Source organism: Bos indicus x Bos taurus, chromosome 8, assembly GCF_003369695.1.
Source record: "Bos indicus x Bos taurus breed Angus x Brahman F1 hybrid chromosome 8, Bos_hybrid_MaternalHap_v2.0, whole genome shotgun sequence".
NCBI lineage: Eukaryota > Metazoa > Chordata > Mammalia > Artiodactyla > Bovidae > Bos > Bos indicus x Bos taurus.
Window position 1 is genome coordinate 85,882,824 of NC_040083.1, and position 16,521 is coordinate 85,899,344.

General features: G+C 48.1%; 1 protein-coding gene across 2 annotated transcripts in view; it reads left to right on the forward strand.

The window, feature by feature from the left end:
* The first annotated feature begins 305 nt into the window (after positions 1-305).
* ROR2 (receptor tyrosine kinase like orphan receptor 2) overlaps positions 306-16,521 on the forward strand; it is a 236,213-nt gene continuing 219,997 nt past the window's right edge. The window contains exon 1 of one of the 2 annotated variants that reach the window (XR_003512358.1): positions 306-1,167. Coding sequence is in view for 1 of the 2 variants with exons in the window: in XM_027550351.1 (XP_027406152.1) it covers positions 630-1,167 (538 nt within the window). In the remaining variant the exon portion in view is untranslated. The remainder of the gene's footprint in view (positions 1,168-16,521) is intronic. The other variant, XM_027550351.1, reaches the window with a different exon arrangement.

Consider the following 16,521-nt stretch of genomic DNA (forward strand, 5'->3'; position numbering starts at 1 on the left):
CACAAAGCAAACAACTGAGTCCCTGGATGTTCCGAGTCCCTTTCTCCAAGAGAGCAAAAACAAAGAAAATTCCTAAGTTACCAACAGGAGGGTCAGGCCTTCCAATTCCAGATCTTTGCATGTGTTAAGCAAACCAAGAATAAGCAAGAAAATATGCTATTTGAATTGCGTTCAAAACGTCTTTTACAAGTGAAGCAAATTACTTCTGCATGTTTCTGGGGCTCTGCAGAGAACAAATAGTGTTCTGCGTTTAATGGGTAAAATTACACAATTTGCTTTTAACAGTAAACCCGAAGCCACGGTGGCTTCAGATAGCATTGCGCTCCCGAGGATTCCCTCCATGCAGCTCCACTCCCAGCAGTTTCCGAGCACTTTGGAGGCACGCAGTTGTCCCCATTGCTCGCAGCGTAGCGAGGAGAGGCCGGGAGGGCGCCGGCGGGGACTCTGCCCTTTTCCCTGAAAGTTTTGTTTCTCTTCCTCCCGCGCCACCGGTTTCTGGGATTGGGTGTCTCTCTGATATGCCCGGTGGAGGCTGGCGGGGCACCGAGTCGTCCTGAGTTACAGATTTACCGTTAGGCTCCCGGGGGTCCCGCCCCTAAAGGTGGGTGCCAACTGCACCAGGAGTCTCTATGGCGAGGGCAGTCCCCGCGAGGTCTGGCTGGACGTCCCGAAGGCTCCACCTTTGCGTCCAAGAGTTCCGAGGAGCAGGCCGGAGGGCGGGCGCGGGAGGCGAGTCCGGGGACGGAGCGGCTGCCCCCCGGTTCTGGCCCCGCGCTGCCCGCGCGCCCCGCCCGCTACGGGCGTGTCCGTCCAGCAGGGGGCGCCAGAGCTGGCCTCTCGCTCTGCCCATCGGGGCGGGCGAGCCTGGGACCCTGCCTCCCTGCTTGCCCGCGGTCCGCCCCCCGCGCGCGTCCGGCCGGCCCGAGCCGAGCGGCGCATCCGGGCCGAGAGAGGAAGAGGACCGCGAGTTCCTCGAAAGGGACCAACTTGCCAAGCGCCCAGGAGAAAGGGCAGCGGACGCGTGGCCGACAGGGGTGGTGGCGCCGGATCCCCGCGCCCAGGCCCCTACGGCCCGCGGCATGGCCCGGGGTTCGGCGCTGCGGTGGCTGTGCGTCCCGGCCGTCTGGGCGGTCGCCGCTCTCTTGCTCTGCGTGTCCAGGGCCTCAGGTAGGAGTCACCAGCCCGCGTCCGCCCGGGCGCACCAAGCGCGGGCAGAGGGCTTGCCACTCGCGCGCCCGTCCCTTCCCTCGCGATGCTGCTGCTCCGGCCGCCGCGCCGGCGCCGGTGCTCCTGGGCGAGGGGCGCCTGGCGGGGGCCCCCCTCCCGTGCCCACCTCAGCCCGGCTCCGCATCTGCGCCCCGCCGCCCGGGGCTGCTTTCAATAAGGCGCGCTCCTGGGACGCCTAAGTGTTTCCAGAGGCTAGGGCGGGCGGCCCCGGCGCCCGCGAGGAGCCCCTAGCCGGGGGTTTCCGAGGGTCGTGAGTGTGAATGCGGCCGGCGCCCGGGTCCTCAGACGTGTCCGAGGTTCTCAGGACCTTATCTCGGCCCTGCTCCCCGAGGTTCTTTCCAGAGCTCCAGGTCTGCGGCGCCCGGGTCTGCGCCGACATCTCCCCAGGGCCGGCGCCGCGGTGGGACGAGGCTCAGGGAAGGGGGCTCCCGATCCCCGCCCCTTGGTTGGAAGGGAATTTGGCTTCCCTTTTGTTGGCCCCTCACCCCCTCCGCCACCGCCGAGAAGTGGCCAAAGCAGCGTTTCCTTGCCTGGGGTCCGGGGTCCCCGGGCTGCCTTTCCGCTGCTGGAGACCTAGCCTTTTTCGGGCTGGCTGGAGGGTGGGCCAGGCTCCCGGGTGGCATTCCCCTCGAGGGTCGCACGCTGTTGGGCTGCGTGGACCCCGGGGCGAGCAAGAGGTGCCATCACGTTCGGTGGAAGCTAGGGGGATCGGCCTAGGGTGCCACGCTGTCCCGATACCCGCGGCACCCGCCTGCCCGCCCCCACCCCGCCCCCCGCCAGCCAGTTTCCCGCACCCTGCTGCGGCGAGGGAGGGCGGCGGAACCTCTAGGTTTGAAAGCTAAGGGGGTTCACCTCGTGACCCAGAAATGTGTGAGCTGCCCCTTACACCTAAGTGGGTCTCCGTGTCCCCCACTCAATGTACTGTGCCCCCTCCCACTGGCATTTCTGCAGGTAGGTGAGAATAGACAAAAGCACAAGAAGGGGGCTCGGTGGTTGTCGTCTTCTGCTGCCAACTGCGCGCTCCAGGGATCCATCCAACGATTCAGGAATGCTCGGCAGCCTTTCCTGGGGGGCGTTTGGGTTTAATACAAGAGCCAATTACGGCACACATCCTTGGTTACTTGATTTGGGAAAGGGGTTTGCGTTTCTGTCGCTGTCCCTTAAAGTGTAAGCCGCTCAAGGTGCACGGTACAAAGGTAAGTAAAGCAGACCTAAGTTAGTCTGTGCCTTTTGAACAGCATCCCTCTAGATTTCTGCACCCTTTATCCCGCTAGAATCCCTCTCCCGTTTCGAGTCAAGGTGTGCATTTGCTGCGCTGCGGGAGGGGAAAGAAGGGGTTTAACCGCGGGGGCTCGACGTGCCACTGAACAGCGTTTGCCTCGTGGCCATGTGGGGGTTAATTGCTCTGCAAAACCCTACTGCGCAAACCTGTGGCCCAGCGGTTTTAGTTGCATTTGCCAGGGGGGAGTTGAAAGTGGGTGATGTGAGAAAAGGTGATGGGTCTGTTCCTTAAATCAAGATTGCAGCAAGACTGAAAAGTTGCTCGCATTTTGGGCAGAGGAGTTTAAACATTGCCATAGTTTCCAGTAGAGTTAAAGAAATCTCTGAGGAACAAAGCAATCCAGTATCACTTTCCTTAATTTCTGAACCCTGTGTGGAGGTAATTTTCTTTCTCCAGTGAAATAATAGTAATTTCTATAGGGGAGGGAGTAAGGAAGCTGTTTATAATTCTCTTTCTTCTGAATGTTAGGTGAGGTGGAAATGCAAAGAATAAGATCATATTCAAACTATGAATACAATTTTATGATTACAGGAGATTCAAGTATTTGGCATCTTTTCTGCTGTAAAGAGGAATCCCTGTAATCTGAGTGTATTTTATACTCAAAACATACGTTACTATGTAAAAACAAGGAAACGTTATTCTGAAAGGATTTATAAGTTCTATGTTTTTATAGAAGGTTCTGTTCCTTAGGGAGACAAATGCTTAATTTTGGACTGTGTGTTCTGCCTGGGTTTGACAGGCTGGGAGTTTTGGGGTCTCTTCACCCCTGATTTTAACAGTGCAATGTTGACTTCTGGCCCATATCCCTGGAGTGATGGCAGTAATAAATAATGATAGTGATCCATTTGAAAAGAAGTAAATGAAAACATCTTGAAAAAGAAGACTGTGGAAAAAGAAAAGTTTTTATATACTCTATAGTAAGGCAACATGTTTTTCTTATTATGGCTGTGTACCAAGAAAAGAAGAAGCACACATTTGAAAATTGTCAGTATTTAATAGCAAAAGCAAGTTTAACCCTCATGTCTACTTGACAAAAATGCCATCTGGACAATGACCACCACTATGTGGCATTCCATGTGAGCTGCTGTACTGAACTGTTTATAAAAATGGCGATAGGTGACCGAGGGGCTCTAGCCAACGAGGCTGAACTCTTGATTAGTAAAGCAAGTCATGGTTAGACAACTTACAAGAAATCTACTTAACATTTTTGCCTTCAGAAAAGCAACATGGGTTTAAAAAGATACATTGACCAGGGGTTTTGGGTGACAGCGATCTGCAGATTTACAAGACAACGTGAAATACCATTTCTATTTTTATTGTTAAAACGTTTTCTTGTTGTTTGGTCAAAATACCACTGTAATTGTGTGTGTGTGTCACTCTCGGTTATGGTGTGATTTGTCGTGAATTACTTGTTCCTTGTGGACGTTTTGTCTTTCTACCCTCGGTTTAACCTTTGAGACATTGAAGCCTCGAAGAATTTGGGTTTCACGCTGTAGCCTTTGGAATCTTTTCCTGAGATCAACGGGATAGAAATGCAGGGGCTGGGGAACAGCCTGTCTGACAGGTAGGGAAGATTAATCCCCTAAAGAGGGATTTCTAAAGCAAGGTTGCAGCTGGAGAAGTGGCACTCCTTTAAAATGCATTCCACGGGAGGCCAGGATGTAGAAAGTTATCATTATCATTGAAATGGGAACTGGGTGTGAAAGGCTTGGTCCCCCCCCCCGCCGCCCCCCCGCAATCTGCAGAGCCCTGGCCACTCTGATTCGGTATAGGAAATTTGTGCACGCTAACTCTTTTCTCAGGGAGAGGTGTAATTATATACTTCCAAATTGTAGTCAGGGAAGAGAGAGTGGGTTACTAACTGTTATCTGTACCCAAGGTTTATAACCATCTTCTAAAACATTCGTTGATGTCAGGGGCCTTTTGGTGTTTATCTGGTCCATTCCCTGGGAACCTGGAGGGGGACCGGCAGCATCCTGTGGTTACCACCTGGAGAAGGGCTGGGCTGTGAAGCTTTGGGTTTACTCTGCTGTCCCCCATGGGGATCCCCTTATGCGCTGTGATATGTTCCTGGTAAAGAAAGTTGCCATTAAGATATTTCTTTCTTTGGGGACCCTGTGGTGACTGCCAGGTGGACCCTATGAATACCATGCCTGGAAGGTGTCAAAGCAAAGTAACCAGGGGGCTTTGCTTTGCAGAGAAGTGTTGCTGATTAAGTCTGGATTTTACATGTCCGATAGCAATTTCATGAAAGGACAGCTGGGCTGAAAGAACTGGTTTTGAAAACATTGCTTCTCAGTGACTCTGAGTTCTTTGGTTTTATATTGTAGAACTGTATCACTGTAAAAGAATTGCTACAATTTTGGTGGGTAGTGCAGGCTTCTTGAGTTTTGAAATAAAAATCTAAGCAACAAGACCAGTTCTGGCCCACTAATTATGGCTGCAACTGGCTGGGGTTTGTACCAGCCTTCTTCTAGTATGTATTTATTTGGTTTTGCCGAGGAGCTTGCCAAGTTGGAAAAAAGGGCGGGACAGCTCTGCTTGCATGTGCTGCTGTCATAAAATATGTCTGGGGTGTGATCTGTTTAAAATCATATTAACAGAGTGGCCAAGGAATTGTTGAACAGTGTTGGGAAAACTTCAAAACTAAGGAATTGTGTTGGTGTTATTTGTACCATTTTGGGGATTTCCATTTTTTTTTTCCCCCAAGTTCTACTGAAAGAACCAAAAAATCAAAAGCCAAAGGGAAGGAAATAATTACAGAACAATCTAGCCTGATTAGACTAAGTGGCTTGTCCTCTAGAAAGTCCAGTGAGATGTGGTGTGTGTCTTTAATTGTCATTGGAATGAGCTTCAGTAAGCGCTCTGTCACTTTTGAGATGTTATCTGGGGAGAATGTGGCAGCTTCTTCAAATCCTCCTGGAGTGGGGGAGGGTTTCCCCCAAGTCTCAGATGCTTCCAGCCTCTGGGTTTCCACACCTCGGGTGCCCTCCTGGAGGGCGAGTTAACCCAGTGTGCACTTAAATGACAGAAATCCTCACTGTAGGCTTCTGCTGTGGAGTATAGGTACATGTAACTATTTAGGTTAAAATTAATTAAACTGAACTGAAATGAAAGATTCAGTCCCTCCACTGCACTCGCTGCATTTCAGGTTCCTCATGTTTGTGGTGCTAGTGGTAAAGAACCTGCCTGCCAATGCAGGAGACACAAGAGATGTGGGTTTGGTCCTTGGGTTGGGAAGATCCCCGGGAGGAGGGCATGGCTACCCACTCCAGTATCCTTGCCTGGAGAGTCCCATGAACAGAGGAGCCTGGAGGGCTTACAGTCCTTACGGTTGCAGAGAGTCGGACACGACTGAAGTGATTTAGCACACAAATGTGACGGGTGGCTCGAATGGTCCAGGAACATAGAGGACATCTCCAGCATTGCAGGAAGCTCTGTCCACCACCACTCTTCTTTGCCGAGCGTCTCTGTGTTAGTCGCTGTTGTTTTAGGAATGTCTTGTGGAGTCCAGAGTCAGGGAGGGGCTTACCTTGTTTGCTTAGAGTTCTGTTTGTTGACTGTGGGAGATTTGATGGCAAAAATGAACTGGATTGACTGACTCTAATCTGTAGAGTTAGATTAGAGAGGCTTCCCCAAGAGGGGCTTAGCAGAGGTGTGATGACCAAGGCGACATGCATACACTTACATACCATATAGTGCTGATTTGGGGAAAATGTTATTTCTAAAGAATTCACATATTAAGGGCTAGACAAAATTATACGAACATGTTGTGTGTGTGCATGTGTGTGGGAGGGCCACATCATGGCTTCAGTGCCATTTAAAAAGCACATGAAACGGTCAGAGTGATGACTGTTGATTCAGATTAGACTGAGTCTGACGTAATGGAGGAATCTTCAAGTGTTGAAAGGAAACAAATATCACATCAAGGTTTAAAGCACAGATGCAAAGAATTCCAGCACAAGAAAGGACGAAGAAACTTGCCTGATTACTGGTTGGATTCCCCTGCACAATGCCAGGCACATTCGGGGTGTGTGAAAGCAGTTTCCCACTTGAGGAAGGAAATCACAGTGGGGGTGAGACAGGGAGCTGGGGAGATGATCTGAGAACATGTTCATGGACCAATTCTCAGTCCCATCTGAACTGAGCCTTAATATGCTTCAGCTAGGATTTGCCAAAGATTTCCTGCAGCCCACAGCTCTGTGATGACGCCTGATAGTGGCCAACCTTCCCAAGATCTTCTCATTTATTTCGGAGCCACCACGTGGGATGCGGTGGAATGTGTTTGTGGAATGTGTTTGCAGATGGGAAAGGGCTGAGAGAGAAGGGCAGGCATGGAAAGAGGCAGAACCAAGAGCAGCCAGAGCACCGTCCTCAGAGAAGGGGAAATGGTGTGGAGTCAAGAGGGTGAGGATCTTAGCTCTCAGGCAAATGCAGGGTGTGATGCGATAAGCAGGGCAAGATATGGTGAGCCGCAGCCATATTTTCAGAGGAGGATTTGGCAGCAGCGAGGGGTAGTGGTAGGGGAGCTAAGTGGGTAGTAGCTGCACCCCAGAAAGGAGGTGCTTGAAAAATCAAGGGGCTTGGCCTTGGATTTGTGGGGGAATTCCCAGGAACGGTCCTGGTGGAGGAGCATCCTGGGAGGAAACTGAGGCAGAAGGAAATGTCCAGTTATTCCTTGGGGGTCTGGAGGAGGGACGCACACAGCAGTTTAGCTTCTGGCAGACAATGGGCACTGGGAAGGAGAATGAGTAGGATTTGGGGGATGGTGAGGAATTGAGGGGGGGCATAAGAGTTCCATCTAGAAAGTGAGCCACTTTCTAGTGGATGGTAAGAGGGGTGTAGAAAGGGAGTGAGGGCCAAAGCTGAGAAGGCTTTCAGGCACAACCTCTGGGTCACATTCGGTTAAGTGTCCACCTTGGTGTCCTGTTGCAGGGTGTTGCCTTATGTTTTCAACTGTTAGTGAACATTTGGAAATAACATTTAGAAATTAGGAATTTTTCTCCAGACAGGGAAATAACCACCAGGTCACTATAGTCTTTGTATAACACTGAATACGTTTCTAGAGCAGCTTAAGGGCTACCGGAGGAGATGGTGACGAGGGGGAGCTCTGTCTTACGAGAAAATAAGACATGGAGGGACGGATTGTACATCTGGTTATTTTGCAAAAAGAAACACAGAAGAACCTAGAAAGTGACATCAGTTACCTGAGATCTTTTTACAATAAAGGCAAGTGTTAGTTGTTCAGTCATGTCCAACTGTTTGCAACCCCATGAACTATAGTCCACCAGGCTTCTCTGTCCATGGGATTTCCCAGACAAGGATACATTCCCTTCTCCAGGGAATCTTCCCCACCCAGGGATGGGACCTGGGTCTCCTGCATTGCCAGCAGATTCTTTACTATCTAAGCCACCAGGAAAGCCAAAAATAACGGTAAAATATGTATAAAATAGACCTTTGAACCCATTATAAGTGTGCATTTCCCCAGTGTTAAGTGTCTCCACCTTGTGCCACGTCACCACTGTCCATCTCCAGACTTGTCTTTATCCCCCAGGTGGAGACTTGCCCCCGTTAAACCCCAGTGGCCCATTCCTCCTGCCAGCGATGACGGTCCCCATTCTACTTATGAAACTGACTACCATAGATATCTCAAATAAATGGAAGTGTATGGTATTTGTCCTCTTGTAAATGGCTTCTTTCACTTAACACAGTCTTTTCAAGTGTTCATCCATCTCAGAATATGTATTAATACTTCTTTTTAAGACTGAGTAATACTCCATTATGCACACATGTACCTACACCCCGTGCATACACCACATTTTGCTTTACCGCTTTTTCTGTCTGTTGGCAGACATTTGGGTTGTTTCCACCTTTGGCCGTTGTGAATAGTGCTGTTATGAACATAGTTGTACAGAAATCTGTTCGAGTCCCTGCTTTCAGTCCTTTTGGATATATACCCGGAAGTGGAATTGCTGGATCGTATGGTCATTCTAAGTTTACTTTATTGAGTAACCACCATGCTGTCAACATCAGTTATTTTCTGCTTTATTGATAACAGCCTTCATAATGAGTGTGAAGTGGCTTTGATCTCATTGTGGCTTTGATTTGCATTTTTCTAATGATTCGTGATGTTGAGCATCTTTTCATGTCATTTATATATATTTCATGCACCATTAGTATATCTTTTTTTGAAATATGTCCCAGGTGCCCCTGATGGTAATGAACCTGCTTGCCAGTGCAGGAGATGTAAGAGACGTGGTTTTGTTACCCTGGGTCAGGAAGGTTCCCTGGAGGAGGGCATGGCAACCCACTCCAGTATTCTTGCTTGGAGAATCCCAAGGACAGAGAAGCCTGGTGGGCTACAGAGTTGACACAACTGAAGTGACTTAGCATGTACTATTCAAATCCTTTGCCCATTTTTAAATCAGATTGTTTGGGTTGTCTTGGTTAAGTTGTAGGAGCTCTATATATTCTAGATATTGACTCTTTATCAGATATATGATTGCATTTATTTTCTCCCATTCTGTGGGTTGCTTTTCCACACTGTTGATAATATCCTTTGATGCACAAAAATTTTTAATTAAAAAAATCAATTTATCTATTTTTTTAAACCTGTGCTTTTGGTGTCACATCCAAGAAATTGTTGCTAAGTCCAATGTCCTGAAGCTTCTCCACTATTGTTTTTTTCTAAAAGTTTCATAGTTTTAGCTTTTGTTTGGGTCCTTGATCCATTTTCAGTTAAGGTATGGGTTTGACTTCATTATTTCTAATGTGGAAATGTAGTTTTCCCAGTACCCTTTGTTGAAAAGACTTTTCTTTATTCATTGAATAGTCTTGGTATCCTTGTTGTTTGCTCCACATGTAGAGCGGGGCAATTCTGGATTCTCTATTTTATTCCATTGGTCTGCGTCTATCCTTTTGTCAGTGTTTTGATTATTGCAGCTTTGTAGTATGTTTTGAGATCAGGAAGTATGGGTGCTCCAACTTTTTCTAGATTGTTTTGGCTATTTGGGATCCCTTGAAATTACATATGAATTTTAGGGTGGATTTTCTCTTTTGACAAAAGTGTCTGAGATTTTGATGAAGATTGCACTGAATCTGTGCATTGCTTTGGATGTTCAGTTCAGTTCAGTTCAGTCGCTCAGTCGTGTCCAACTATTTGCGACTCCATGGACTGCAGCACGCCAGGCCTCCCTGTCCATCACCAACTCCCAGAGTCCACCCAAACCCATGTCCATCGAGTCGGTGACACCATCCAACCATCTCATCCTCTGTCATCCCCTTCTCCTCCTGCCCCCAATCTTTCCCAGCATCAAGGTCTTTTCAAATGAGTCAGCTCTTCGCATCAGGTGGCCAAAGTATTGGAGTTTCAGCTTCAACATCAGTCCTTCCAATGAACACCCAGGACTGATCTCCTTTAGGATGTACTGGTTGGATCTCCTTGCAGTCCAAGGGACTCTCAAGAGTCTTCTCCAACACCATAGTTCAAAAGAAGAATCAATTCTTCTGCACTCAGCTTTCTTTATAGTCTAACTCTCACATCCATACATGACTACTGGAAAAACCATAGCCTTGACTAGATGGACCTTTGTTGGCAAAGCCATGTCTCTGCTTTTTAGACACCTTAACAAATCTTATAGTTCACAAAAACAGCCCAGAAATAGGTCCAACTTAAAGGAGACTACAGGACGAGAAAAGTAAATGCGGCATGTTTCTGAAGAGGACTGGTTTAGAGTGAAAACTGACTTGCACATCATTGGAAACTTTGATGAAATTGGACTATGGAGGTCAATTATTTAAAGTGTGGTCTGAGTTCAGTTTCCTGAATTTGTTAATTGTACTGAGGTTCTATGAGAGAATATTTTTGGTCTTAGGAAGTGTGTACTCAGTGTTAATGGATAAAGAGCATAATGTCTGCAACCAATTCTTAGTTCGGAATAAAAAGCAGTGTGAGTATGGAGAGAGAATGATGAAGTATGTGGGGTGAAACATGAAAAATTAGTGAATCTGGGTAACAAGTATGGGGGAGTTTCATGCATGAATCTTCCAACTTTTGAGTAAATTTGAAATTATCTCAAAATAAGGTATGAAAATTATGTTAATTGATACAAATGTGTGACTGTGGACAGTGAAATCTATAATGGGGTTGAACAGATTTGCTTAGAGAGACTCAAGTGGTTATAATTTTATGGGAAATGGTGTCGCACCTCACCTAGGGATGGGGTGGGGCAGGCTCCACGTGCCTTTTACCTACACTGTGTTTATCAAAGAATGAAAATCACCAAGTCTTAGTCCAGTTTCTGGATCCCCAGAACTTCTAACATCTTTTACCTTAGCCTTTTACTATAGAAAACTTCAAGTATACATAAAATTAGACTAGTACAGGGAACCCCTATATATTTTTCACCCAGCTTCAACAGTTAACAAGTTCTGTTCATTTCATTTCTTCTGGCCCACTTAATGGGTCCTGGACAGCTTTAATTTTTCTCTTGTAAATACTTCAGCATGAATGGTAAGACCTGTTTTCCATATAATCTCTGTACTGTTATCACAAGCAAGTGATACTTGATACCCAGGCCCTGCCCAGCTTCCCCAACTTCCTGGAAAATGGCCTTTCACATTTGGCTTGTTTGCAGCGGGACCCAGGCAAGGTGCGCCCGTAAACCCTGGTTTTCACCATCAGAACGGCCTTCAGCCAGAGGGAGTCCCATTGGGTCTGAGGTTCCGAATTCCAGCAGGTATAGGCGCTGCTTCTCTGCATTCCCAAGGCTGCCCTCAGTGTGGTAGGGACCTGTACAGAGCTGGGTCCTGATGCAGAGGCCTGGATACCCTGCCTTGGAGCAGCAAAGTGCGTGGTGTGTGTGGGGGGCACAGGGAAGGCCTGCTGAGCTGTGTCCAGTGCAGCCCTTCATTCATCCTCTTTTGGAGGGTGCTCCTATGACTGTCTCCAGGAGAAATGCCCCTGCAGAGCCTTGCACAGAGTGGGCCAGCCCACACCCTTCTCAGAGCCCTGGACTCATTAACACAAAGATTGTTAAGGTGTAGAAAGGGAGCGAGGAAGGCATTTTAGCTTTCTCGTGTGTATTGTACCCTCTTCCCCTTTTCAACAACAACATATCACAAGACTCAGTTTTGTGCTTCCTGGTGGATGGTTTGACATCCCACTTGAAAATTCAGACTGTTTGCTGGGAAGACTGTGTTTTACCAAATATATGACAGATGAGCAGATCTGTAACCAGAATACATAAAGAACTTGTAAAAAAAATGTTCCAATTAAAAGGGACACAATGCACAGCAAGCGGTTTGCAAAAAAATACAAAAGACCCAAAACTTAAGAAAAAGAGTTTGGTGTTAGTAGGGTTCAAGAAAATGCAAGTTATGAGGCAGTTATCCCAAGGTATTTCTGATTGAGCAGGTCAGAAATGGGTCATAAGGAGCATGTCAGTAGTGATATGAAGAGGGTGGCATGGTGGTGTGTAAGCTACTGCTTTGAGGGCCATGTGACATTTACAATACACATATTCTGTGGCCTGATCCACAAAAGTATGTGCACACCTGGAAAACATGCTGCACCATTTCTAATAGTGAGAAGTTGGAAATATCAGCATGTCTTTTAATGGAAGCCGAATAATTGAAGTGGTACCATGTCTCTACTATGGATTACTATACAGTGGCTAAAATGAAGATGAAACTCTGTAGATGCCCACAGAGGAAGATTTCAAAGTGAAATTCTGGGTAGGGACAAAATCAAGTTGCAGAAGATATCCTTCTTCGTGGGATTGATCTAAAAATGTCCCACGCCCCTCTCCTCTCTCTGTGGATAAAGCTGTCTCTAGAATAAAGCCTCCAATCTACAAGTCAGATTGACAACAGTGGTTACCCTGGGGGAGATGGGAAGGCGTCATAGGAATCTTCAGGATCTTTGATTCCACCATACCTCCTGTGCTAGGGATTACTTTACTGGATCCTGTTTATAAGCCTCGGGGGCAACATTTATGTCTACACATTCAGATAAATTAGCAGGAACTGTTACACAGTTACTTCCTCTCTCCCATCATCTTGCTCTTTGCTTTGTAACAAATTCTTGTCCAGCTCTGGCCAGAGGGGAAGGTGAAGGGAAAATGTGGCAAGTCAATTTGTTGAGGAGATGTGGAAGTTTTTAAGCGATTCATAAGCTCTTCAGGGGTGCATCTTGATCTTTGGGTTGAAGGCAATGGCACCCCACTCCAGTACTCTTGCCTGGAAAACCCCATGGATGGAGGAGCCTGGTAGGCTCCAGAGTTGCTAAGAGTCTGGCATGACTGAGCAACTTTACTTTCACTTTTCACTTTCATGCATTGGAGAAGGAAATGGCAACCCACTCCAGTATTCTTGCTTGGAGAATCCCAGAGACAGAGGAGCCTAATGGGGTGCCATCTATGGGATCGCACAGAGTCGGACACGACTGAAGTAACTTAGCAGTAGCAGCATGGGTGGTAAGTGCTTCTGGGGTAGCCTAGCTAGTAAAGAATCTGCCTGCATTTCAGGAGACCCTGGTTCAATTCCTGGGTCAGGACGATCCCCTGGAGAAGGGATAGGCTACCCACTTGGGCTTTCCTGGTGACTCAGTCAGTAAAGAATCCTCCTGCAATGTGGGAGACCTGGGTTCGATCCCTGGGTTGGTAAGATCCCCTGGAAGAGGACATGGCAACCCACTCCAGTATTCTTGCCTGGAGAATCCCCATGGACAGAGGAGCCTGGTGGGCTACAGTCCATGGGTTGCAGAGAGTCAGACACGACTGAGTGACTAGGCACAGCACAGCACAGCACATGGATGGGTAAAAAAATGGAAGTTTGGGGATGTAGAAAACTAGTGCCTGGGGATGTAGAAAACTAGTTCAGCTAGTTCTCCTGGTTGTTGAATTCTCTGGACTTTGCAAATATTCAATCTAAATTCCATTTTGATGACTTCCATGGTGGTCCAGTGTGAGTTCACCTTGCAGTACAGGGGACACAGGTTTGATCCCTGGTCAGGGAACTAAGATCCCACATGCCTCGGAGCAACTGAGTTGGTGTGCCCCAACAAAAGACCCTGCATGCCACAGCAAAGATCCCGTGTGCCACAACCAAGACCCAAGGCAGCCAAATAAATAAATACTAAGAAAAAACACATTAGATTCTGACATATTTAATGTTTTTAGAGCATCATGCAGAATGCCCTCATGGTTGCTTCATGCCGGCCCTGTGATGTCTCTTTAGACAGCTTTGGGTCAGCTTGTTTTGGTGTAGCCATCTCTGTATAAGCCTAGAACCCCAATTTTGTTCTGAGCACTGTTGCAATACTTTTCCTTTGTGAAAATGGCCACAAAGAATCCAAATTATCTTATATTCTGAAACTGAAGCAAAATACAGGAAATCTAGTTGCTTTGCCAACAAAGGTCCATCTAGTCAAGGCTATGGTTTTTCCAGTAGTCATGTATGGATGTGAGAGTTGGACTGTGAAGAAAGCTGAGTGCCGAAGAATTGATGCTTTTGAATTGTGGTGTTGGAGAAGACTCTTGAGAGTCCCTTGGAATGCAAGGAGATCCAACCAGTCCATTCTGAAGGAGATCAGCCCTGGCATTTCTTTGGAAGGAATGATGCTGAAGCTGAAACTCCAATACTTTGGCCACCTGATGCGAAGAGTTGACTCATTGGAAAAGATTCTGATGCTGGGAGGGATTGGGGGCAGGAGGAGAAGGGGATGACAGAGGATGAGATGGCTGGGTGGCATCACGGACTTGATGGACGTGAGTCTGAGTGAACTCCGGGAGTTGGTGATGGCAGGGAGGCCTGCTGCTGCTGCTGCTGCTGCTGCTAAGTTGCCTCAGTCGTGTCCGACTCTGTGTGACCCTATAGAGTGCAGCCCACTAGGCTCCTCCGTCCCTGGGATTCTCCAGGGAAGAATACTGGATTGGGTTGCCATTTCCTTCTCTAATGCAAGAAAGTAAAAAGTGAAAGTGAAGCTGCTCAGTCGTGCCCTACTCTTAACGACCCCATGGACTGCAGCCTACAAGGCTCCTCCATCCATGGGATTTTCCAGGAAAGAGTACTGGAGTGGGGTGCCATTGACTTCTCCGCAGGGAGGCCTGGCATGCTGCAATTCATGGGATGGCAAAGAGTCGGACACAACTGACCAACTGAACCGAAACCAAAAAGGACATTGAGGTGGAAATATGATTGGAACTGTCTTTCAAAATGTACCGTTTCAAGGTTTTATGGCTACAGTCCATGGGGTTGCAAAGAGTCGGACACAACTGAGCGACTGAGCACAAGTGCGTGCAAGATGAAGTTCATTCCTTTTGTCATAAAGATAATATTACACTGTTACAGGTTAAATAGTGTTTTCTTCCAAAGATATAGTATATTGGAGTCCTAAAACTGTGAAGAAGGCTGAGCGCCGAAGAATTGATGCTTTTGAACTGTGGTGTTGGAAAAGATTCTTGAAAGTCCCTTGGACTGCAAGGAGATCCAACCAGTCCATTCTGAAGGAGATCAGCCCTGGCATTTCTTTGGAAGGAATGATGCTAAAGCTGAAACTCCAGTACTTTGCCACCTCATGCGAAGAGTTGACTCATTGGAAAAGACTCTGATGCTGGGAGGGATTGGGAGCAGGAGGAGAAGGGGACGACAGAGGATGAGATGGCTGGATGGCATCACTGACTCGATGGACATGGGTCTGAGTGAACTCCGGGAGTTGGTGATGGACAGGGAAGCCTGGCGTGCTTCGATTCATGGAGTCGCAAAGAGTTGGACACGACTGAGCGACTGAACTGAACTGAACTGAATTGAACTAAATCCTCAGTACTTTAGAATGTGATCTTATTTGGAGAGAGGGGTTTACAGATGTACCTGAGTTAAACTGAGGTCATCAGGGGTGGGCCCTAATCCAGTATAGCTGGTGTCCTTATAGAAAGGGGAAATTTGGGCACAGAGGGAAGGCCACGTGTGGACACAGGGAGAAGGTGGCTGTCTGCAAGCTGAGGAGAGAGCCCTCAGAAGAAGCAGCTCTGCCCACACCTTTATCCCAGACTTCCAGCCTCCAGAACAGTGGGAGGATGGAGGTGTGTAGTCGAAACCCCCTAGTCTGTGGTGCTTTGTCAAGCCAGCTGAAGCTGACTCATACAGACACTTCTGCACTTACATGCAGGCTAATCAAGTATTGCTTTCTATCGATTTTCTTTTCAGAGGACCTGCATAGGAATTCAACTGATAGAAATGTTCCACTGCTAATGGACACTTCTGTGGCTGAACCCGTCATGCCTGGGGTGGCAGCAAACTGGATTGGCCCCATGATTGGTTAGTGATGCAGTTAGGAGTCAGAGTCACCAGGCCCAGTGTGGGCATGGTCAGACTCTCTCTGTGTGCCTATGGCCTGACTCAGGCCAGTCCCTTGGCATCAGAGGGCAAGTCCACTCCCTGGAAAGCTTGCTGTTTGGGACTGCTTCCCTGGTTGATGCTTTGGCCGGCTCCGTGTGGTCTTCCGAGCACCTCTGTGGGACCAGCCCTGTGTCCAAGCCTGGATGTCTTTGGTCAGTCACCCATCTGTCCCCTTTCCCTTCCTCCAGCTGTTTGCCTGGCTCTTAAGAGAGGCTTTGATGGGAGTTTCCTGGAGCTCAGAGGAGAGAGAGGTGGGCTGTTGAGGCCCCAAGATGTCAGGCACCCATCCCAGCCTTTGTTTCCCTTGGGGGAGCCTGGGTAACAACGAAAACAAAATCCAACAAAAGCACACATCCTTGGGCGCTGGGACGGGGCGGCTGTCAGCCTGTGTGATTTATCTGGGCCTGGGAGCCTTTGAAGCAGGAGGCTGTTGGAGTCCTTGAAGGCTGGCCCTGCAGGGAGGCCCTGGAAGTGCCAAATGGAGAGGAAAGAGCAAGCGGGTTGAGAGGGGTGGTGAGGGAGGGAGCTCTTGGAAGTCCATTCCTTTGTCCTTTGGGTCAGCAGCTCCTTTCTTCACCTTTGTCCTGTTCCAAAATGCAGGGGTAGCTCTGGAG